The sequence below is a fragment of the Rhynchophorus ferrugineus genome, unplaced genomic scaffold (genome assembly GCF_030347505.1).
Source record: "Rhynchophorus ferrugineus isolate W39M unplaced genomic scaffold, kcgeb_rfMv2 rfM2, whole genome shotgun sequence".
Lineage (NCBI taxonomy): Eukaryota > Metazoa > Arthropoda > Insecta > Coleoptera > Curculionidae > Rhynchophorus > Rhynchophorus ferrugineus.
Genome location: NW_027472581.1, coordinates 17,279,405 through 17,305,175, shown reverse-complemented (window position 1 = coordinate 17,305,175; position 25,771 = coordinate 17,279,405). Strand labels below are relative to the sequence as shown.

Below are 25,771 nucleotides of genomic sequence, written 5' to 3'. Positions count from 1 at the left end.
TTCCGACTCAATAGGTAGCTTTCTGTCTCTTTTTAATTAGAGTAATGCTGTTTGGTAAAACAAGAAGGAAAAAATCCGTTTCAAATTTAAATCGAATTTTACGTTTTTACTAACTGATGTCATCGTGACGAGTATTGGCTGTTTAACCAGAAGGACTATCCCATAATAGTTTAATATTGCTAAAAAATAATAAAATTAATAAATAATAAATTAATCATTTCTGAGTGACTACATAATAGCTTTCGCATTTTTAATCAGAATAATCACAAATATTAAACAGCAGAAATGTATCGAAACAAGCGTTAAAACAACGTTTGCCGATCTTAACCTCATTACTGTTTTGAATAATTTTGCGGACATATGACAACAGTGTTGGACACAAATCAAATTTTATAGACTGATTCGGTTACATGTTCCGACTCAATAGGTAGCTTTCTGTCTCTTTTTAATTAGAGTAATGCTGTTTGGTAAAACAAGAAGGAAAAAATCCGTTTCAAATTTAAATCGAATTTTACGTTTTTACTAACTGATGTCATCGTGACGAGTATTGGCTGTTTAACCAGAAGGACTATCCCATAATAGTTTAATATTGCTAAAAAATAATAAAATTAATAAATAATAAATTAATCATTTCTGAGTGACTACATAATAGCTTTCGCATTTTTAATCAGAATAATCACAAATATTAAACAGCAGAAATGTATCGAAACAAGCGTTAAAACAACGTTTGCCGATCTTAACCTCATTACTGTTTTGAATAATTTTGCGGACATATGACAACAGTGTTGGACACAAATCAAATTTTATAGACTGATTCGGTTACATGTTCCGACTCAATAGGTAGCGTTCTGTCTCTTTTTAATTAGAGTAATGCTGTTTGGTAAAACAAGAAGGAAAAAATCCGTTTCAAATTTAAATCGAATTTTACGTTTTTACTAACTGATGTCATCGTGACGAGTATTGGCTGTTTAACCAGAAGGACTATCCCATAATAGTTTAATATTGCTAAAAAATAATAAAATTAATAAATAATAAATTAATCATTTCTGAGTGACTACATAATAGCTTTCGCATTTTTAATCAGAATAATCACAAATATTAAACAGCAGAAATGTATCGAAACAAGCGTTAAAACAACGTTTGCCGATCTTAACCTCATTACTGTTTTGAATAATTTTGCGGACATATGACAACAGTGTTGGACACAAATCAAATTTTATAGACTGATTCGGTTACATGTTCCGACTCAATAGGTAGCGTTCTGTCTCTTTTTAATTAGAGTAATGCTGTTTGGTAAAACAAGAAGGAAAAAATCCGTTTCAAATTTAAATCGAATTTTACGTTTTTACTAACTGATGTCATCGTGACGAGTATTGGCTGTTTAACCAGAAGGACTATCCCATAATAGTTTAATATTGCTAAAAAATAATAAAATTAATAAATAATAAATTAATCATTTCTGAGTGACTACATAATAGCTTTCGCATTTTTAATCAGAATAATCACAAATATTAAACAGCAGAAATGTATCGAAACAAGCGTTAAAACAACGTTTGCCGATCTTAACCTCATTACTGTTTTGAATAATTTTGCGGACATATGACAACAGTGTTGGACACAAATCAAATTTTATAGACTGATTCGGTTACATGTTCCGACTCAATAGGTAGCGTTCTGTCTCTTTTTAATTAGAGTAATGCTGTTTGGTAAAACAAGAAGGAAAAAATCCGTTTCAAATTTAAATCGAATTTTACGTTTTTACTAACTGATGTCATCGTGACGAGTATTGGCTGTTTAACCAGAAGGACTATCCCATAATAGTTTAATATTGCTAAAAAATAATAAAATTAATAAATAATAAATTAATCATTTCTGAGTGACTACATAATAGCTTTCGCATTTTTAATCAGAATAATCACAAATATTAAACAGCAGAAATGTATCGAAACAAGCGTTAAAACAACGTTTGCCGATCTTAACCTCATTACTGTTTTGAATAATTTTGCGGACATATGACAACAGTGTTGGACACAAATCAAATTTTATAGACTGATTCGGTTACATGTTCCGACTCAATAGGTAGCTTTCTGTCTCTTTTTAATTAGAGTAATGCTGTTTGGTAAAACAAGAAGGAAAAAATCCGTTTCAAATTTAAATCGAATTTTACGTTTTTACTAACTGATGTCATCGTGACGAGTATTGGCTGTTTAACCAGAAGGACTATCCCATAATAGTTTAATATTGCTAAAAAATAATAAAATTAATAAATAATAAATTAATCATTTCTGAGTGACTACATAATAGCTTTCGCATTTTTAATCGGAATAATCACAAATATTAAACAGCAGAAATGTATCGAAACAAGCGTTAAAACAACGTTTGCCGATCTTAACCTCATTACTGTTTTGAATAATTTTGCGGACATATGACAACAGTGTTGGACACAAATCAAATTTTATAGACTGATTCGGTTACATGTTCCGACTCAATAGGTAGCTTTCTGTCTCTTTTTAATTAGAGTAATGCTGTTTGGTAAAACAAGAAGGAAAAAATCCGTTTCAAATTTAAATCGAATTTTACGTTTTTACTAACTGATGTCATCGTGACGAGTATTGGCTGTTTAACCAGAAGGACTATCCCATAATAGTTTAATATTGCTAAAAAATAATAAAATTAATAAATAATAAATTAATCATTTCTGAGTGACTACATAATAGCTTTCGCATTTTTAATCAGAATAATCACAAATATTAAACAGCAGAAATGTATCGAAACAAGCGTTAAAACAACGTTTGCCGATCTTAACCTCATTACTGTTTTGAATAATTTTGCGGACATATGACAACAGTGTTGGACACAAATCAAATTTTATAGACTGATTCGGTTACATGTTCCGACTCAATAGGTAGCTTTCTGTCTCTTTTTAATTAGAGTAATGCTGTTTGGTAAAACAAGAAGGAAAAAATCCGTTTCAAATTTAAATCGAATTTTACGTTTTTACTAACTGATGTCATCGTGACGAGTATTGGCTGTTTAACCAGAAGGACTATCCCATAATAGTTTAATATTGCTAAAAAATAATAAAATTAATAAATAATAAATTAATCATTTCTGAGTGACTACATAATAGCTTTCGCATTTTTAATCAGAATAATCACAAATATTAAACAGCAGAAATGTATCGAAACAAGCGTTAAAACAACGTTTGCCGATCTTAACCTCATTACTGTTTTGAATAATTTTGCGGACATATGACAACAGTGTTGGACACAAATCAAATTTTATAGACTGATTCGGTTACATGTTCCGACTCAATAGGTAGCTTTCTGTCTCTTTTTAATTAGAGTAATGCTGTTTGGTAAAACAAGAAGGAAAAAATCCGTTTCAAATTTAAATCGAATTTTACGTTTTTACTAACTGATGTCATCGTGACGAGTATTGGCTGTTTAACCAGAAGGACTATCCCATAATAGTTTAATATTGCTAAAAAATAATAAAATTAATAAATAATAAATTAATCATTTCTGAGTGACTACATAATAGCTTTCGCATTTTTAATCAGAATAATCACAAATATTAAACAGCAGAAATGTATCGAAACAAGCGTTAAAACAACGTTTGCCGATCTTAACCTCATTACTGTTTTGAATAATTTTGCGGACATATGACAACAGTGTTGGACACAAATCAAATTTTATAGACTGATTCGGTTACATGTTCCGACTCAATAGGTAGCGTTCTGTCTCTTTTTAATTAGAGTAATGCTACTTGGTAAAACAAGAAGGAAAAAATCCGTTTCAAATTTAAATCGAATTTTACGTTTTTACTAACTGATGTCATCGTGACGAGTATTGGCTGTTTAACCAGAAGGACTATCCCATAATAGTTTAATATTGTTAAAAAATAATAAAATTAATGAAAATGTTTGTTTGATCTCTATATGACTCTAAACCATTGAAACTATTGTTATATAAGCAAAAAATGTAAAATGCTAAACATATGGATAATATAGTTATACTTCCGTCTCTTTCCCAATAGCTGTAGTCACAAAATTTTGTTCCTAATACACTATAAAATAAAAATAAGAACACAATAAAAATCCAGCACAAAAAATGTCATATTTAAAGGTAACGTAGACAAAAGTTTTATTAATAAAAACTACAAAAAATCCCTTCTACACGATGAGAATCCAGATTTCGTAAAAATTGTTTCAAAGAAAATGATTAAAACAAATTCCACTCCATAGTCTCGTCTCATCCATTTTTGAATTTATTTAATAAAAAAGGACACCGTTCAAAAAAATTACCCAAATTGTTTTAATATAAATCATAATGAAGAAAAGTTCCGTCGGTTTCTCAAAAACAAAGCGCAAACTCCGAACAAAATTAACAAAATACTTTTAGAGCAGACTCTAGTTTTCGAAGAAACCTCGCTCGTAGTTCCGAACTTCTTACTTAACAATGTCGCTAACTCCTTTCGGAATTTTTAGTTTGCCGTAATAACTTTTTATTATATCTCAAACTTTTATGAAAATGCAAATAAATTAAATGGCAAATATATAATAAATATATTATTTCAGCTATTTTATTTAAATTATTTGAGCTTTAGTAACATATAGTACAATTTACAATCATCTTCTGTATATTAATCGGCTTAGCGAAAATTTTACCTCTTTTTTTTATGAAAAGGGCGACACTGAAAAGGGAGAGGCGTAAAATTTAGCACGGTTAACGCTTATATAGAGGAATCATTTTTAGGCCTAAACTGTTTGTGTAATATACGCTACAAATAAGTAAAATCCAATGGAACGAAATACGCCCAAATCTGTGACATAAAATATATAAACAAATATTTTAGGCCCCATTTTCATTGGACCGGGCCTACGCCCTGTCAACTCCAATTGTTATACGGTATATTATTCGTCATTTACGTACAAATCTACCTCGAATGCTTAATTTTTAAAGTCAAGATCTGGCAACGCTGTCCGTAAAATACGGGCAGAGCAATTTTCGTGCAAAAGAGAAATTCTTAAATTTTATATTTGAGATGATATTAAAACGGGAAGTGAGTATGTTAAAGAATATTAAAGAAGAATTTGAAGTAGTGTTGATTCATATTTTGTCTACTTTCGGTTATTCCCGTATTGTTCGAACTATTAGAAGTATGGGAAGTTTGGTCAGCTTTATAGGAAGGCAAATACAGCTGTAAAAAGCAATATATATCAGAAAAAATCACTTGCTTAAGAATTGTTAATAATTGATACGGTTCTGGGGATATAGTATATTATTGAACCTGAGGTAATTCTAATAGTTATTAAGACTTTTCTGTAAATTTTAATGACATTATTTGAGGACATTATACAAGGTTTCATTAGTAAATGAATTTTCTAATAAAGTACCGAATACTCCAGGTAAAAAATACACTCATTTCTGCGTCCAAAGTTAAAATGAATGTGGCAAAGAATATTCATAATTGTAAAGTGGCTTCATAGAATTTTAATTCCTCATTTATTAGTGACATGTTAGTTCTCACGTAGGACATAAGACAAAATGAAATCCATAGAAGGCAAATTAAAGATTAGCTACTTACAAGGACGAGATTCCAAATTTACAGAAAATAAAAGTATGAAATAAATACTAACAGGAATAAAATTACAGCGACTGTTTTAAAAGTTAAATAGAGTAAGAATAAACAGAGTTAAATAGTTGAATAGAATAAATAAGGAAGAACAATGCAATTTTACTTAAAAGTTTAGGTAAAGAAATTATTATTTTAATCAACATGGTGTATTTTTTGTGTTTTTGCAAAGGTACAGTGGCTGAACAAATAATTAGGAACAATACTGAGATAATTTAATTGTTTAGTTTAGTTGGATTTCTGTAATAAATGATTAGTTGTATTATTGATAAATGTTATACTTACTCGACGCCAGTAGTCATATATTGATGTTGTCTTGCCCATCAGTAATAAATGATTAGTTGTATTATTCATAAATGTTATACTTACTCGACGCCAATAGTCATATATCGATGTTGTCTTGCCAATCAGAATCATTTCTTTTTCATGCTGTCGGTAGGGCGTGATTTTCTGAAAGACCGCTATGCTATTAGATTACCTTCAACCAACCGCCACCGTATTGTCCTTTCCGAAATCTCTACACCCTCGTCGTCTATTCGTAATCCAATGGGCAACGATTTTACAACTTTTCGATTTTCGATGAAGATGTTTCTGATTTTTCGATCGTTACGATTCTTTTTCTGTCAGATTTCCCAATGCGATTTGCCTCAAGAGGTTTTTTTATTATGGATTTTAATTTTAATTAGATTGACGAAAGAGTTTTAAACTCCAACAATACCTGCTATTTCCCTGTGGGAATGTGTGGAAGCGCGGTTGCAACGTTTGTATCTCTCTACATTTTCCTGCACATTTGTCTAAAGTCAATCCATACTGAAAAGTTGCAAATTTGAGTTAATCGTGCATTACTTACCTTTTGATTGTTTTAGATACAAAAGTAGGTTAAAAGTAATAAAATTATATTATCTAGCCAATACACCAACAATACTGCATAGAACACGTTTTAACGGACAATGACTGAATGAGAAGAAACGTCGCATAATTAACAAATGACCCGCCAATATTGTGTTGTCACTTCACAAAACCAATAACAATGATACTGATACCTATCTAAGATAAAGGAAACCTTTAAAAATAACATCATTTATTCAAACAAATATAATAAACTATAAATTACATAAATACTGTCACTAATGATTTGGCCACCTACTGTATATTTTATGTGAGAAATATATGATAAGGCTACATAAAAGAAGTAATGAGAATATGCTGTTGTTGAAATGAATCCAATTACATAACTTGCATGGATGGAATATATAGGACAAACAGAAAATGTATGAAATATTATTAGTAATTTTGCAAACATTTCCAAGCATTGATAAAGATTAAGGTAATTAACGATAAATGCAATAAGATCATTTGTTTTGATTATTTACTTTATTTTAACTACTATTTTTATTTACTATTACTTTTTTTAAGCTGAAGTTTTAGAAAGTCAATAGTTTATTTAATAATACTAAATACATTCTTTTAATATACATTTCAAAATTGTTAAAAATTAATTACCTAATTTTGTTGTTTATTGTTATAATATTCAGGCATATATTACTTACTTTATTATTCCATATTTATGTTTATAACATATAAGTTAAGAAAAACCGACAGAACAAGTTCGATCTTCATTCTATTTCACTGCTATCTGCGATATTAACATTATTTGAGAGACTGCTCTCAAAACACATTAAACCACTTACAGAAATACCAGATTTCCAGTTTGAATTTCGGAATCACCATTCGAGAATCGACCAAGTGCACAAAATGACAGCGGTTGCTGAAAAGGCATTCGAAGGAAAGAAATATTGCGCTGCAATATTCCTGCATGTTTCACAAGCTTTTGGCCGGTATGGCATTTGAGATTTATCTACAAAATGAGCAAAATTTAGAATCTCGTGTAAAGGGGCATTCTCAACACTTAAACTTATTTCGGCTGGAGTTCCACAAGGTAGTGTCTTGGGACTATTTCTATATCTGCTTTATACTGCTGATATCCCAACAACAAAAAAACAGTATTTGGAAAATTTGTTGACGACACAGTTATAATGGCCAAAGATGTATCTCTTGTCTAGGACTATAGAACAAGTACAGGTAGCGGTCGACAAGAATTACAAATGGACTAGAGACTGGAAAATACAGCTTAACAGCTCCAAATCTGTTCATGTTAAGTTTTCGTTGCGGCGAATTGACAAAAACTAAACTTTATCATTTGACGGATGCCCGATTCCCGATATATCTCGATGGTAGGTTAAATGGTTAGGTAAGTCAAGCAACTATACTGGTTTGTCGGAAGATACACTCAACTTGATCTAAAATCAAAGAGATTGATTTATCAGTCAATCATAAAGCCTATTTGGACATATGGGATGCAAATATGAGGTTGCAATAAAACATTCAACCAACTAATAATTCAACGTACCCAAAATAAAGTTCTACGATTAATTACTAATGCTTATCGCTACGTAACCAACGAAGAGCTGCATCATGATCTCGGAACCAATCAATCTCAGAATCTCAATATCAATGGATACACGAAGTGATCCAAGATTTCGCCCTAAAACATGAAAAACAGTTATAAATCACAGCAACGTGGAGGCAATACAGCTACTGAACAAAACGTAAGAAATCAGAAGATTGACTAGTTCAATATATAATTAATTTTTAAAATTAGCTTAGTTTTATTCTAATTTGGGAAATACATACTGATGTATTAATCCCGTATACGTCTTGCTTGTATATTAATGCAAGTACAACAGAACAGTAGTAATACCGGGTAATAGCTTGGTGGCGTGGTGGTAAAGGCGATAGGACGGTCCTCTTACTGTTACGATAGCCGCGGATTCGAATCCTGCTGAGGCATGGTCGTAAATTTGGTTTGTGATTGTCCTAGGCAAGAATGTAATATCCGACAAAGAAAATGATCCCAGTCACGCCAGTAACCAGGCTAGGTAAGACCGGATGTCTTCTGGGATGATTTCTAAAGTTGGTCACTTGCCAGTCGGTAGGCTTAATACTGACGACCGTGGTTCGGAGTCCACGTTAAACTGTAGGTCCACTCCAGATAAACCCATATTTGGTAAAATGAGATTAAGGTTAAAATTGTATGGCTCGGTGAATGGAGGTAGAACGAAATGAAACAGTGGTGTTTACATTATGTGACCGTTATCTATTGACTATATAAAAAATGTGAAAAATACAATTAGATAAAACGGATGGCAGCGGTGTTACCTGGAGACGAGACTTGGGCAGTCGATGGTAGCACGTCTCAGGATTACCAGCTATTCGTTATCGGGTTCTAGTTGGCGCTGCTGGCCCGTGTTCAATATCTGGGATTAGATTTCTAGGTATTTTGTAGACCGTTATTCCACGATGTAAAATTCGACATGCCTCAAGGTCGCTACAATACTCCCCTGCCAGAATTTTACATACAATTATTTTAAGCAATAAAAATACAAAAATGTATGAAAAAAAAATTAAACGCAAAAAAAATTATATATCAAACAAAATGTGCTGCATGAAAAGGGCTTTGAAAAATATGATAAATCGAAACGGTTGTGGCTGATACGGTTGCGATCTGGTACGGCTGTTGATATCTTCCTGTCCTACAGATACCGTTGCTTCATCGTCGCTTTGGCACTTGAATGTGGTCCATCGACGACGTTGAAAACTTATTTTCTTCGACGACGAGACGTTGGCAATTCTGGTACCTCGGCGAAGACATGACGAGTCTACGGTGACTGCAATCGATACCTAGCTTCTGGAGCTGCTCTGTGACTGATCCGTACTCACATACGTTACAGTAATTCAGAAAAAAACAAATAACGACGGTATCCGACCGAAGCTGTCCAAAGCCTTTCAAATCAAAATGTCTGCCATAATGACGGAGACGGCCAGTGAAGGAAGACATTATGATTTAAACATAGCGCCGAAAGAAATGTTTAGCCGAGACGCTTATGATTAAAGAGTGATGTAAAGATCTATAAGAGTTCAAAAGAATGTGAATGAAATAAAACTTGCACAAAAAATTTAAAAAAAAATGAATTGGAAATAATGAAATGAAATTTAAGCTTCATTGTTCTAGCACTAAAATAAAATTTAATGAGGAACAAATGTTTCAATGAATGTAATGTTGAAGGAATAACGGTAAAATCGAAAACCAATCGAATTAAAAATATTGAAAATGTTGAAACAAAAAATATAACGGCCACGTAAAATACACCACGTTACACGTACCCTCCATTCACGAGTCCAAACCCATTTTTGCGAAAGATCACGTCGGGGTCACCACTTTAGCGTAAAATTGTATGGCTCGGTGAAGAACGAAATGAAACAGTGGTGTTTACATTATGTGACCGTTATTTATTGACTATATAAAAAGTGTAAAAAATACAATTAGATAAAACGGATGGCAGCGGTGTTACTTGGAGACGAGGCTTGGGCAGTCGATGGCGGCACGCCTAAACCAAACGGTGGTCGAGTACCCAATGAATAGAAATACCCTTCAATAACATCTCAGATAAACGTCTCGGGGTTGCCAGCTATTCGTTATCGGGTTCTAGTTGGCGCTGCTGGCACCCCGCCCGTGTTCAACATCTGGGATTAGATTTCTGGGTATTTTGTAGACCGTTATTCCACGATGTAAAATTCGACATGCCTCAAGGTCGCTACAAAGACTTTAAAATAAATAAAAAAAGAACAATAGTAATTAATTAATTTATGAATTAAGATTGTACTAAGCATTTCGAATGTAGAATGTTATTAATAAAAAAATATATATACAAGTAAAGAAAGATCTTATATTTGATGCTCTAGAGTTGTTACAGTTAATCTTACTTATTGTACTTTTATTATAATGTTCAGTGGTGTAGTAATTGAGACTTAATACTTTCTTGATTATTAAGACTTAATAGAAATTAAATTTAATTAAATGCAATTTAAAAAAAGTTTAGTGAATGTTGTTTTGATAATTTGTAATTGGTAATAATAAAAATAATTGGGTATATTTTTATATACAGACATAAAGTACCTTAATTAATGTTAAAAATCAATTATAATTTTGATCTTATGGTGAAATTACTGTCAAAACAAGTTTTAGTAGCCCAACATGTCATTTTTCAATTATTCTCTTTACTCTATTATGTGAAAAACGTAATAAACTTAATAAATCGTGACCAAATTTCGACCGCTGAACGACCACTAGTATTTAAAAATCACCGAATAATTGACCCATATCCCTTTTATTTCTCCTTTCCGAGAAACGCATTAATATCCATTATTCGGAATTATCTCAATCTCGAATAGAATCTTATCAAAAGCCTCGTAGAAAAGTCCAATTTCCGCGCCCATATATTTTTTGCTCAACGATGTGGCAAACATATAATTCGATTATAGGGCCACGGAGAGAGACCCCGACCCCGCCTGTCACTAATCACCCCCAACCCGTTCCTAATTCTGAAAAATGTCCCGCCCGTCGTCTGTATTAAACATTCTTCTTTTTTTTTCTCTCTCTCTCGTTTCCAGGCAGAAATGGATAAAACTGATAAAGGATCCGCACGTGACTGACCAATATACGGCCCTATTGGCCGTGGAGCGGGCGCAAAAATACGACGAGGGCAAATTTACATGTCAAGTGGAAGACTTTAATATTCAACAGTGCATGTCGAAATTTGTTAAAGTCAAGAGGCGACCGCTGGTGAAAATAGAGCCCATGAGTTTGACGGTGAAAAAGGTTTGTTGATTAGACAACACTCACACACATGCATGCATACACAGACACACACACACACGTAGTCGAGGAAGGTTCGATTGCATGGTGAAATTTTTATGTTTGCAATTTATCGGCAATGATTTGTTTCCTTGCCGTTTTTCATTCTAATGCAATCGAGTTTGTTCTCTCTTTTGATTCGATAGCTTTAAAACGCGATTGAATATATATTACATGGGATTGTTTATTTTAATTTAACAGCAATAGTATTTTATTTCATCCCTGCATGTATTTTGATCAGCAATGTATATTAATACCGTACGTATCGCGAAGCTTTCATTGGACGTAAATTACGCTCCAGCGCGTTATATGTGCGGTGGTCTTCCTAAGCCTTGTATTTAATCGGGTATTAACTATAGGCCCGTTGAGTCATTTACGTGCGTGGTTTCGATTTTTCCTTCTTGATTCATATGTATTACATAATTGCATATGGAGGGAAAAAATATCGTTATGTCAGGGCCCTCTCCTCCAAAAGGTTAAAAAATAAGTAAGAAACGTGGCCTAACTTTATAATAAATATTCAGGCAATCGTATTGCAATTTACAACTTTCTGTCATAAAAAGGTTCCTAAAGACTCCGTCCACACCTACTTCCAGAGCGATTATCAGCGATATGTTTTGAAAATACGAAAGGAGAAGAAAACAGGAAACGTAATGAGAAAGCAATGTAAAAATTGTTATTTACAAAAAAAAAGAAAATATACTATTTATATATGCACTGCATGTCCTGGATATCCTGGTTACTGTTTATACTGCGCAAAAATTAGTCATGAGTGACCTCTTATGATTTATCTGAATAGGGTTTTTGTTTATTTTGTGAGGTTTAGTGAAAATTTCTTTTAGCTTATAAGCAGCGATTCGAAATGTATCAAAACAAGTAAAGCATTAAAACAAAATTTGTCGGTTTACAGTCTCTTTGTTTTCTCAACAAAATTGTTCAAAACAATCTCACTAGTGTTTTGAAGAATTTTACAGACGTTTGACAACCGGACGGTGACACGTTCGAATTTAACAAACAACATTGTGTCTCTTTTTAATTACAATAAAATGAGAAGGAAAATATTGTCTGATTCTAAAACGAATTTACAAATTACGGCAGGCAATACATTAAACATCTTGATGCATATATCTTGAAACATATAAAAAACTTCTTTGGATAGATTGTCTACATATAAGATAATAACCACTATTTTCCATCAACTGCACCTTGGCACCTTTAACATTCTGTTATAAAATACTGTGTCAACTTACATTTGATTATATGTTCTAATTAAAATATATCGGACACTGCTTCAAGTACATATAGTTAATTTTGGTGATTTTGCAAACATAATCTTTGATAAAACACAATTTAACTTTAATTATATTACGGATAAAATGACTGTTAATATTCTAGAGTAGATCAAGTCATGATTTTACGAAAAGAAGGAAATTATTTTCGAAGTTGGAAGGTTGGCAAACAACCCAAAAGAGGGATGAGGTAAAGCAAACGAAGTGTATCATCACCGAGTAAAACGAAAAGGATTATAATTTATGTAGGATTTGATATCCACCAGGACTTATTCCAACATCGTTACAAAAAACTTTCTGTCCCGCAGGAGTAAACTCGTATTCCTCGCTGGCGATAATTTATACTGACTTAGGTCTGAATGTGATGTTAAAATATTCTTTCAATGATTAAAATTGCTCTAGAATAATAATTAAATCGTAATAATACATTTTTCAGTAACTATTAGAAAATATATATGATATTTGCAGTTTGATATTAGTTCTTAGTAAAGAAAAAAAGAAAACACATATTATATTCAAAACCACTTGATTTTCATTAAATTAAATAATAAAATTTAATTTATTTTAATACTAAATGTTATGTTCTTTTGGCGATAATTTAAAAACTTTCATAAGAGTTCGCCAAGTTTGTCATGAAGCTATTAACTTTTTGCTCGACTTTTTGGATAAATTTTATATAAATTACAACCATATATATCTTTGAATCTTTAATTAATCAATGCACAAAAATTGATTGTCACATCTTAGGCGAATGACTTCATTTTAAAATGATGGAAAGAAACCTTGATTTAAATATTCATTTCCACCATTTTATGTACTATATTATATAACCGTTAGAGTTTAATGCAAGCTTAATATCTAGATGATAATTGAACTACGAAACAATCGGGAAAATATCATGTAATTTGTTCGTTAGTATGAATATCGTAAGTTGTATATAAATATCGATGTCATTTTTTTTCTTTAAGGACACTTTACTAACGCTATTATTTCTCGTACATGCAGACCAACGAATTGATATTGATCTTATACTTTATTCATTAAACAGTATCCAATCTTAATTAATATATTTGAATTGGTTTTATTTGCTTTAAATTGAAGCCACTTGCAAATTTGTATAGGATTTGTTCGACATGTGAACTGGGATTGTCTATTCATTCAAGTGTATACTAAAGTATTTCAATCAACAAGTTATGTAATCAAGCATTTTCTTTCAAGCATTGCTCACATTGCCTCAAAAAGTCCCTGTAGGTAATTGTATGCATTTTTTAAGCGATATCTATTGGTGAAAATGCGTAGAGTGAATGTAAACAGCTGTTAAACAAACTAACCTAATTGATAGATTCGATGGTTCTGACATCCCTCTGCGCAAAGTCGCGAATTTCGCGTCGATAACATAAAAAGGCCTAGAGGACCAAAGTTCTAAAAAAGGCATTTGTAGATCTATTAGATAAAAATTCGTTTCAATCTCTCAAAGCACTTTCAGGTATCTTAGCAGTTGATGAATTAATTGTCACCAGACATTCTCTATGCGCTATGAAAATGTCATTTAATTCCGTTTTCAACATTACTGTTTTATTGCTTGCCAGTTAAAATAAAAGAGTATTCTGTTTCTTATTACATCGACACCGAACCGTAACGTTAATGGGCCATAGAAGGGACTACACCAGAAATAGAGAAAAAAACAGTAACAGACGTAAAGAGGTGTAAAGCATACACTGGTACAGCTAGAATGGGAAGTTTTGCCACACTCGGCTTACAAATCAAAAATTCTTCTTCAAAAACACCTTCTGATCAGTAATGTGAACAAGATATATCTATGAAGATTGGCTAGCACACAATGACGAAAACAATTAAAAAGAGCAAAAAAAAGGGAAAAACTTGCAGAAAATTGAGAAATAATATTTTGATTAATATATATTGTACAAATTGTTCTCAATGAAAATTTTTTTAAATAACCTGAAGAAAGAAACTAAAAATAGAAGAATACAGCGAAATGATCCGAATATATGCAAGCATTTGATACTAATTAAATTTGTTGTTTATTATATTAGAGATTTTTGCAGCTAGTTATTCTAGAAATAATTGTTAATAGTAACCTATCAGGCCTATAAATTAATTTTAAAGGATTATACACATCACAACACAAAATATATGGTATTATTTGTATATTAAATCGCACCTGCTACATTTGTAACCAACTCCATGTTGACATCCTGCACTTTTCAATAAGTGTCATTTCGTCGAAGTGTTAAGAAAAAAAATTCAATGTGTTAGAAATGCCTGTTGTTTAACTTTTTTACTAGTATTTGGAGAAAAAGGCAGTTAAAGGTAATCGAGTATGAAGCTCAAGGTAACCATGCTCCATCGACAGCATCTATGTGAATGCTGGCTTCAACATTTTAAAAATAGTAATTTTGTGACGAAAGACAATGAACATTCTGGACAGCCAAAAAAATCGAAAAGACGAAAATTTAAAGGCATTACTTGATGAAACCTTCAATGTGGATCGCTATCGATTACAATTGATGCATTTGGGCTGAACACTGCACGAAAAACGGCCGGAATACGAGCAAAGACACCATAATATTATTCTTCAGTGTGACAACGCTATATCACCTATTGCAAGACTGCTTAAAACATACTTGGAAGCATGAAAATGGAAAATACTACCCCGTCTGCCATATTCTCCAGAACTTGCCTGTTTGGGCAATGGGTCGATTCGCAGATAGCCTCAATAAATACATCATTTTTCTGAGACGAAATCTATGAAAATATAATACATTGTAATGGTTTTTCATAATGAGTTTCAGATTTCAAATAAATAATTTAAATGTAATTTATTGGCCGGACATATTCAAATAAACTAATAGAGCTTAATAATTTTCAGACTAATGTATAACAGGTCAATTGTAGAGCCCCAGCCTACCATAGTAAAACACATTTTCTTGGCAAAATTAGTTTTTTTTTTATTCAACATAAATCCCTTCAAAGGTGATAGACTGATTATCGCAACCCTCCAACTTTTCAATACCATTTTTGTAGTACAATTTGTCCTTTGCTTCAATATAGGCCCCCCTTTCGTCCATCACATCTTGATCGATAAAAATTTTGTCCCAGCCAGCATTATTTTGAGATCTGAGAACAGGAAATTTTTGACAGGGTGCATTGTCTTGGTGAAGCAGCAGTTTCTTTTTCTTCAAATGCAGTCGTTTTTCGGCGATTTCGTCCTTCAAATGGTCCAATAACGCTATGTAATAGTCGCTATTGATGGTCCTTACTTTTTTAAGGTAGTTAATGAAAATTATTCCATGCTCATCCCAAATACAGACGCCATAACCCTGCCAGCCGACTGTTTGGAACGGGTTCATCGTGTGCAGTCCACTCGGATGACTGTCGATTAGACTTTGGAGTGAAATGATGAAGCCATGTTGTATCCATTGTCACATATCGACGCAAAACTCGGGTTTATACGCTTGATCATCATCAAACACTGCTCCGAATAATCGGTGCTCAACCGTCTTCGGTGCTCATTTTACCATTTCAAACTTAGCATACCAATCCTTGATGATTGATTTTCCTGGGGCAGTATCCGGAAACTCGGCATCAAGCCAAGTTTTTGCTTCAACTGTATTTTTTCGCTTCAAAAAGCAATATTTTATCAACACGTGAAATCCATTTTTTTTCACACTAACAAAAAGTTGCTTCACTCAAAATGCTATAATTCACACACTAATGATCCGACAGTTGTCAAATTTATACACGCATCTTTTGAGGGTTACTGCTAACTAAATAACACATGGATTTAATTCTAGTAGCGCCATCTATGTGCCAGGCCGGGGATTTTTCACTTGACCTGTTATATATCCCTGCTAAATATTTTATTCTTAATCAAAACCAAAACAAAGCATTGTTAAACCAGAATAAAAAAAACGTTAAAAGAACTCGCCGATTCGACTCGTACACACAAACAACAAGCTTGCCAGGTAAGTCCGCGACTATATCAAAGATTTACATCGTTCGAATATTACGACTGAATAAACGCTTACAGAAGAGCCGGATTTTCTGCTCTCGAGATTCTCCCTCTGACGTTGGCATCCTTTGATGTAGCGCCGATCAGTTTAAGGAATTCTAATTTGTCCTAATGACCGTTGGGACCGGTAAAAAATAGGCGTTCTTCCGGCATCCGAATCGACTAACTATATTTTACCACCAATAATAGGGCTTCAGTTGAAAATGTCAATGGGAGTTCATTCGTCCTAATACCTATCGCTTTATCAATCAACGTTGAATAGCTGGTATAATGGCCCCTTTGAAGCGTGATAGTTAAGAAAAAACGTGCGTAGCTCGTAGAAAAACGCTCTGTTTCTTGGGGGACAATTGAATGAAGCAAATCGCAGTGTTTATCGCCTATTTCTTTATTGAAATTACTATCAATATACTAAAGTACTATCAATAACTTTTTATCCATAATACTTTTAATTTGATATGCGTTCATTAATGTATCTAGTATTCAATTCATCAGAAGATTTGAATAGTTATTGCACTTACTATATTCTTCCTTTAATTGTATGTTTGAATTTTTTAAAAGAGGCTTAGATTAAGATTAATTTCCCCATAGCCGGATTGGTTGGCGCAGTGTGAAAGGCGATAAGACGGTCTACCTACTGTTGCGATAGTTGCGGGTTCGAATCCTGCTGGGTCGTAAATTGATGTTTGTGATTGTTTAATATTTGTTATTCTCCTAGGCAAGAGTATAAAATGGTCTCAATACCCAGACTGAGTAAGACCGGATGTTGTCTGGGATGATTTCTAAGTTGGTTACTCGCAACTCTAATAATGTTTATGTTTTAACACTGCTGTTTTTGTCCCCATGTCTTCTTGAAATTTTCTTGATTTCCTGAGTCATAGTCGGTATTTGAAGGTCTCGGTGTGAGTAATTATTCCTGTAGTATCTGGGTGCACCTATAATACCTCTCAAAGCTTTGTTCTGAAAAACTTGCATTGTATTTATTAGTTTTTGCGGAAAATCCCCATAATTGAACTAAGTATGTCCGTATAGGTTTCAATACTTGCTTGTATAATAGCAATTTATTATGTACTGATAATTGTGATTTTCTTCCAATTAACCAAGACATTTTACTTTATTTTAACTCCAGTTCTTTGCATTTCTTTCTTAGATGTTCCAACGAAGTTTTGCATCAAGATTCATGTATTATTGCTATATGGAATGATTGTATTATTTATTATTATTGAAGCTTGTGCGATCTGATTATACGTGAACAGCACATGTACATATTTACTTTCATTTATTTGTATTCTCCAAGTTTGGATCCTTGTTTTTATTGTCACTTGCGTGTTTTCATTACAGTCTTCATTTTCAGTTTTTTTCATCGTGTGTAATCTTCCAAATGTAGCCGTGGTGATATTTTCCATTTGTAGTATATCACATGTGTAAAAAATTGGCCCCAATACACTTCCTTGAGTTACACCTGCTTTTACGAAACCTTGCTCTTGTTTGAATTTAAACATTCTGACTGTAACGTTAGATCAGTGTGTTTTTCGTCATGCCATATCTTATTAATGGCATGTGATACATCTAAGAATATAGCTGAACATGCCTTTTTACCTTCATCGGCTTTGTCAGCTTTTTCACCCGGTCAATCGTTGTTAACAAATCGAATGTCCGGCATATTATACTCAATATCAGTTTTGTTTGGTTTGAGTTTCCACATAGTGCTAAGAGTATCTTAAATATAGCGATAATATAATATCACAACATTACGACTATGAATGATATGATAAAGTAACTCCATTAAATATATACTAATTTAAATATAAAAAAATGACATTTATAATTATATCGCGTATTAGCAATGACTGTATTGTGGTCTTTCGAATTTTTCATCAAGAGTATGAGTAGGAAAGAAAGTCATGTTCATTTATTTAACTTGAACGGATTACTTCATTTTACTATTCAAAACATCATTAATCTATTCTTATATGCAAAACTCATTATATAGAGGGGATGGACAAAATAATATGAATATCTGACATATACGCAATATTTATTTATTAATAAGGTGACAAGTTACTCTTTGATTCTGCAGACAGCTGCAGTTCCTCGCAGAATAAATTCGTAGAGTATCTAAATAGTTTCTAATGTTATCCTATTCTTGGACCAAAACATCTTGCAATTGCTTCAGTTATGTTGGAAATATATGAGGATATTCTGATGCCCCTCAAACTAAGACTTGGACGTTTTGGCTATAAGTAGGGACACATTATTATCTTGAAATATGGCAGGATTTAATATCAATATGTTGGTCATAGTAATAATTTCATTATTTAGGATATTGAGGTATTGATTCACAGTAATCCAGTGGCCAGTGAATATCAGAATAATTGCATAGGATTGCAATAATATTTTTGTCCATATTAAGTATTATTTCTATTTTGTACTTTCTAAGATTTCTGCTAAAATCGCCTGGACAGATTTTCGGTTAGAAATTACTTCACTGAAGATGTACGAAAATACATATCCCCATTTACAATACTAACATTTCCTTATCAAGACGAACCCATTATACAATAAGCCCTCATTGGCCATCGACAATTCCACACTGATTGATAAAGCGACGACTATAAGAACGAATTATTACCCTTCGACGTTTCAAACCAAGGACCTATTATTGCCGATAAAGGATAGTCGAAGTAGGGTCTAGCTAATACCAGAAAAACGTCTAATTTTTTACGGTGGAAGGACCCATTAAAGGAAATTAGTATTACGTAAATGTGTTAGAATTACGTCAAAGGAGGCCGAGATTAGGCCGGCAATTTCAAAGGAACAAGATCCGCTCTCCTGTAAACGTTCATTCGGTCGTAATATTGCATCGACGTTTGAATCTTTGATAGTCTTAGGCTTACCTGTGAAGCTAATCGTTTAAACTTCTATTGGTCCATTCAATGGTATAGTCATTTTGATATTTTAGTATTGAGATTTCATGAAACATTTATTGAAATTTTGTATGGATTTCCTTTATTATATGTATTGGTTTAAATCTTATAATATCTTATGTTTAAATTTAGTGATTACAAAGTACAAGAATGGTTTAAGCAGAGGCGCCATTGTTGCCATCAACAATCCATTTTACATTTACTCAAACAGATACATTTTCTATGGATACTTCCCGGACTAATAGTTTTGTCTAAAATAATTGTATTAACTTATATTTGTATCGAAGAAACTACTCACTGGTTTTGTACAATATATTTCATTAATTTGATCTCAAATAGAACTAACATCAAGTTTTTTTTATTAATCTCTTAGAACGTCAACAATCTGTCGTGGGCAATAAGTATTATTATATTATTTCCGTTATGTAATATAACTATCCTAACATGTAGAAGATCACTTAGTAAGTGATCTACTGTACAACTTACAATCTAAATCTTATTCTAAATACTATTCTAGCTTATTTTGAAAACTATTCGAAGTTATTCTAAAGATTACTCCAACTTATTCTAGATATTATTAAATTTCACTCTATGTTGGACTGTACTAATAGTTTTTCAGAGTACTTCGCACTAACACTTCGAATCACACTCGTTGTGGATTCTAAGGGGATATCTCGCTGAATCAGTGTATTGGACACGTAATATGGGGCATCGACGATGGCTCTGACATTATTCTGTAAACTTTGAAAGACATCTGTGTTGGGTTTGCTAGATAATCTTAATTCGTCACCTGCTTGGCATGTGGACATTTTCTTTTTGGATAGTTCACCTTCTTTCATTGTCTTCGTTCATTGTCTTTCATTTTTTCAGAACTTTTAGTAACTGTATCCATACTAGTAGCTCATTAAAGACACAATCTTTTTCGGACCGGCAATTTATTGCCTTCTGCATTTTCAATCAGAGTAATTACAAATATTAAAATTAAGAAACAAATTTTTTTTTAATTAAATAAAACAAAATTAAAAACAAGCAAAGAGCCACAGTTGCTAGTTTACAACTTTGAATGTTTGACACTAATATTTTGAAGAATTTTGCAGATATAAAAAATTTCAGATTTTAACAACCGGACAAATTTTATAGGCTAATTTGGTAACTCGCTTGGATCTATCAAAAATTTTGTATCTATTCATAACTAGAATAAAATGAGAAGCATAGAGTATTTTTTACCACCAGTTCCAGAATCAAGGGATGCTCAACTTTCGAAGGCACGTACAATGTTTTCACATATTTTTTATCTAAAATAATTAGATATTTGTGTATAGTATTTTTGCTGAGCTGATGTGATGGAAAATCAGAAGTTGTTCAGTGCACAAGCCATTCAATTTGCTTTTTAAGCACTAACTATAGCATATAAGATCTCGTAAAAATATTGTAGACAACTGCTTCTATGGTGTAATGGTTAAAGCGTTTATCTCCGAAACGGAGGTTGGGAGTTAGATTTCCGGTGGCGACAATAACATTTTGTTGTTATTTAGTTAAAACATTTGTCAAATCATCTAGGCTAGGTAGCGGACCCCGGGGCCTGAAGCGCTCTTAATTTTCATTCATTGTTTCTTTATTCCATACGGGCTGCACCTTTACTTGGTCTAACCATTTTAATATTAAATGAAATATCTTCGTAATTTATTGAATAAATATCTAACACTAAAAAGAAAAAAATAAAATATTTTTCATTAAAAAATTGAACCGATTTCAAAAAATAAATAAGGACCTAACTAAAAATTAAAAAGTAATCAAACTTAGATTTTTAACACAAAAAACTATATAAAAATAAACAAAAATCTTATTTAACCTTTCTACTACACATATTTTGTATTCTACTATATACACACAATTTAGCTTAATACTTACCTAAACCGTTAAGTCGTTACCGGGCTCAAACAATACAAAAATAATTACAATTTTGTGATATATATAAAAAATTAAATTACGAACCAAACAGTCCCAAATTAATACAACTGTTTGGGCTTTGCACCGACTTCAAAGTAGTCAGTTGGTAACAGTTAAAATAATATTGTAAGTAGATAATTAAATACGTGAAAATAAAATACGTGTAGTAGATAGGTTAAAATTTTTGTTTATTTTAATTTAATTATTACAACGACCATTATGTACATATTTTATACTAAAATATATTTTGTTTTAATATCAAAAATCTTCGCGGGGCCGACAGCTTTCTCATACATAAAATTTCATGCAGGATATAATCCAAGCTGTCTTTTGAGATGTCTACTGTACCAGTTATCCGGTACACCTTCAATCGGCGGTCTGTCAATACGAGATCGTGGATTTTTGTCATATTATGTGTCATTTAGTGTGGCTCATAAAAAAACCGACCTGCGACCATGTTAAAACTTGATAAACCACTTTTTGACAGTTATTCTTTTTTTTAATGTTTCCAAAATCCGCAGCGACGCATTCGGATGCGTTTCGAGAGTAGCCGCCTACGGAAATATACTAAACGATATTAAATTCTTCTAGCGATACTGGCGTCGGGGCAATGAGGCTAAGCACTAACCGGACCTCCCTCGTATGTGGAGAAATATTTAAACAATCGAATTTTAGGGTAAATGATGTGGCTCGGTGAATGGAGGTAAAACGAAATGAAACAGTGGTGTTTACATTGTGACCGTTATTTATTGGCAATATAAAAAATGTTAAAAATAGAAATTATAAAACGGATGGCAGCGGAGTTACCTGGTGACGAGGCTTGGGCAGTCGATGGTGGCACATCTAAACCAAACGAGGGTTGAACACTGAATGACCGAAATACCCTTCAATAACATCCCAGATAAACGTCTCGGGGTTGCCGCCAGCTATTCGTTGTCGGGTTCCAGTTGGCACCCCGCCCGTGTTCAACATCTGGGATTATATTTCTGGGTATTTTGTAGACCGTTATTCCACGATGTAAAATTCGACATGCCTCAAGTCGCTACAATACTCCCCTGCCAGAATTTTACATAAAATTACTTCAAGCAACAAAAATACAAAAATATATGAAAAAATATCAAATACAAAAAAAGATATACCAAACAAAATGTGCTGTGTAAAATGGGCTTTGAAAAATATGATAGTTCGAAACGGTTGTGGTTGGTACGGTTTCGATCTGGTACGGCTGTTGATATCTTCCGGTCCTACAGATACCGTTGCATCATCGTCGCTTTGGCACTTGAATGTGGTCCATCGACGACGTTGAAAACAAGCTATTCTTCGGACATGGCTCCCGTAATCGACGCTGTGGGAGGATCGACTATTCGACGACGTGGTAGCTTATTTTCTTCGACGACGAGACGTTAGCAATTCTGGTACTTCGGCGAAGACATAACGAGTCTACGATGACTGCAATCGGTACCTAGCTTCTGGAGCTGCTCTGTGACTAATCCGTAGTCACATACGTTAGGTTAATTCAGAAAAAACAAATAACGACGGTATCCGACCGAAGCTGCCCAAAGCCTTTCAAATCAAAATATCTGCCATTATGACGGAGACGGTGAGCGAAGGAAGACATTATGATTTAAACATAGCGCCGAAAGAAATGTTTAGCCGAGACGCTGATGATTAAGCAGTGATGTAAAAATATTCAAAAGATTGTGAAATAATATTTTGACAAAAAATTTAAAAAAATGAATAGGAATAAAATGAAAAGGAATATTGAAGGTAAAATCGAATTAAAAATATTTAAAATTTAAAAAAAAAACAGAAAATATAACGGTCACGTAAAATATACCATGTTCCACGTACCCTCCATTCACGAGTCCAAACCCAATATTGCGAAAGATCACGTCGGGGTCACCACTTTAGGGTAAATGATGTGGCTCGGTGAATGGAGGTAAAACGTAATGAAACAGTGGTGTTTACATTATGTGACCGTTATTTATTGACAATATAAAAAAATGTGAAAAATACAAATAATAAATCGGATGGCAGCGGAGTTACCTGGTGACGAGGCTTGGGCAGTTGATGGTGGCACATCTAAACCAAACGAGGGTTGAGCACTGAATGACCGAAATACCCTTCAATAACATCCCAGATAAACGTCTCGGGGTTGCCGCCAGCTATTCGTTGTCGGGTTCCAGTTGGCACCCCGCCCGTGTTCAACATCTGGGATTATATTTCTGGGTATTTTGTAGACCGTTATTCCACGATGTAAAATGCCTCAAGTCGCTACAGAATTTAAGTTGTAGTGGCCACTATAATTTTTTAGGCCGCCACAATCACCAAATTCACTCACGATTGATTCTGAGTCTGGACCATGGCGTATAAAAGACATACGTATCTCTTTTTTTCCTCCTTTCTATCCTGTACTACTTCCACATCACCTTAACCAAAATTTAATATCTTGTCCATCCTCCCATCGACCACATATACACTTTAACAACTATCAATTAGTACTTTCCACAAAATAGTAGTGAGTGTTCGAATAAAAAATATTAATACAAACAGCAAACAAACATTCCTATAAAGTGTTAAGTTATGCTATTTAAACGTTCGTTTACATTTATAATTTAATTATTCGCATTTTCGTCAATACGTATAGCCGATCCAAATACTTTGAAACATTATAAACCAAAAATGTTGTTGGCGGTTCTAAAACGATTTCGAACAGAAAAAAAAACAAGAAGTAAACGAATTTTAATATTACACGCACGTGATGTCTGCCAACTTCAGTTTGCAGTTACCGCCAGTGAAAAGTATACGTTTACTCCCGCAGGACGGAAAGTTCTTTGCAACGATCTTGGAACAAGTCCCGGCGGAAATCAGAATCTACATAAATTATAATCCTTTCCGTTCCATTCGGCGCTGATGTGCTCCGTTTACCTCTCCCTCTCTTTTCGGGATCGTTCGCCGCCAAACCTCCGATACCAAACTGCGTTTTTTTCCTTCTCCGTCTTGGGAATTATGACTCGACCGGGGTCGGAATATTAACGTCTAATTTTTCGTCTTTAGAAGTTAACGGTGTTCTAATTTTAGCCAGATTTCATTGTACTCATCGGACTACTGTTGTATTAAAATACAGTAATTGTGTTTCTTGGGATTAGAATATCGTGTTGAGATTTCTGAGTTCATTTCGTTGTTGTATATTTTTAATTATTATTTATAATTCGATAATTTTGCTGTGGAAAGTAAACTAAAGGAGCCTAAAGCTCGGAGGGTGGTCAAGATCAAATAAGGAGAAAACGAATTTGTTTGCTAACTATCTAAGTGAAGTCCCTCCACCATTTTCGTTGTCAAAATAAAAGAATACCTTGACTCACTCACTACAAATGTACGAGTAAAGAGGATCTTAGAGAAATAAGAATCCGCAAGGAAAGAAAAGCACCAGGCTAGGATCTTATCGATGCAACTCTCTTGAAACGTCTACCACACAAAACAATCATGAACGTAGTTAAAATATTCAGTACTTGCTTAATGGCACCCAGACCAGTCAAATCACCACAGTATACTACAAGGCTTTTACCAGTGATTGGTAAAATAATCGAAAAAGTAATTCTAAAAAGAATGTAGGAGTACCCAAATAACATAATCCCCAGTCACTTATTTGGATTCCGAGAGGACCATGGAACAATCAAACACGTACGTCGTACTTTAGACGACGTCATTAATAGATGCCTGGAATATGGACTGTGCTGCTTTGTTGCCTTATTGGGCATAAGTCATTCCAAATTAATAAGAACACCTATCTCAATCGCATGTGCTTCATGTTCAAATGCAAAAATGAATATTCCGCTTTACACAAAATACGTTTCGATGTCCCACCGAGCACCGTACTGGGACCTTCCAACTGGTGAGGACACAATGACTGTGACCTACGCTGACGACACTATCGTCCTCTCGGTACATTCTGACCCAAAAACTACTTGCTTCCAACTCCAATGGCATCTGAATAAAATTAAAAAATAATTTTACTAATAGAGAATAAAATGCCAATCAAATCAAGGCCACTCATGTTACTACATTTTAAGAAAAGAAATCTTTCAAATTTTACAACAAAAACATCCCAGAAGATGGACGTGCCAAACTAGAATCATAGGTTAACTTGGCAGAAGTACATCTGAACCAATCATAAACAACT

General features: G+C 33.3%; 1 protein-coding gene across 1 annotated transcript in view; it reads left to right on the top strand.

Moving 5' to 3' along the window:
• LOC143190012 (uncharacterized) overlaps positions 1 to 25,771 on the top strand; it is a 302,059-nt gene that overhangs the window by 225,538 nt on the left and 50,750 nt on the right. The window contains exon 11 of the mRNA XM_076394062.1: positions 11,149 to 11,356. Within this exon, the coding sequence (XP_076250177.1) occupies positions 11,149 to 11,356 (208 nt within the window). The remainder of the gene's footprint in view (positions 1 to 11,148; positions 11,357 to 25,771) is intronic.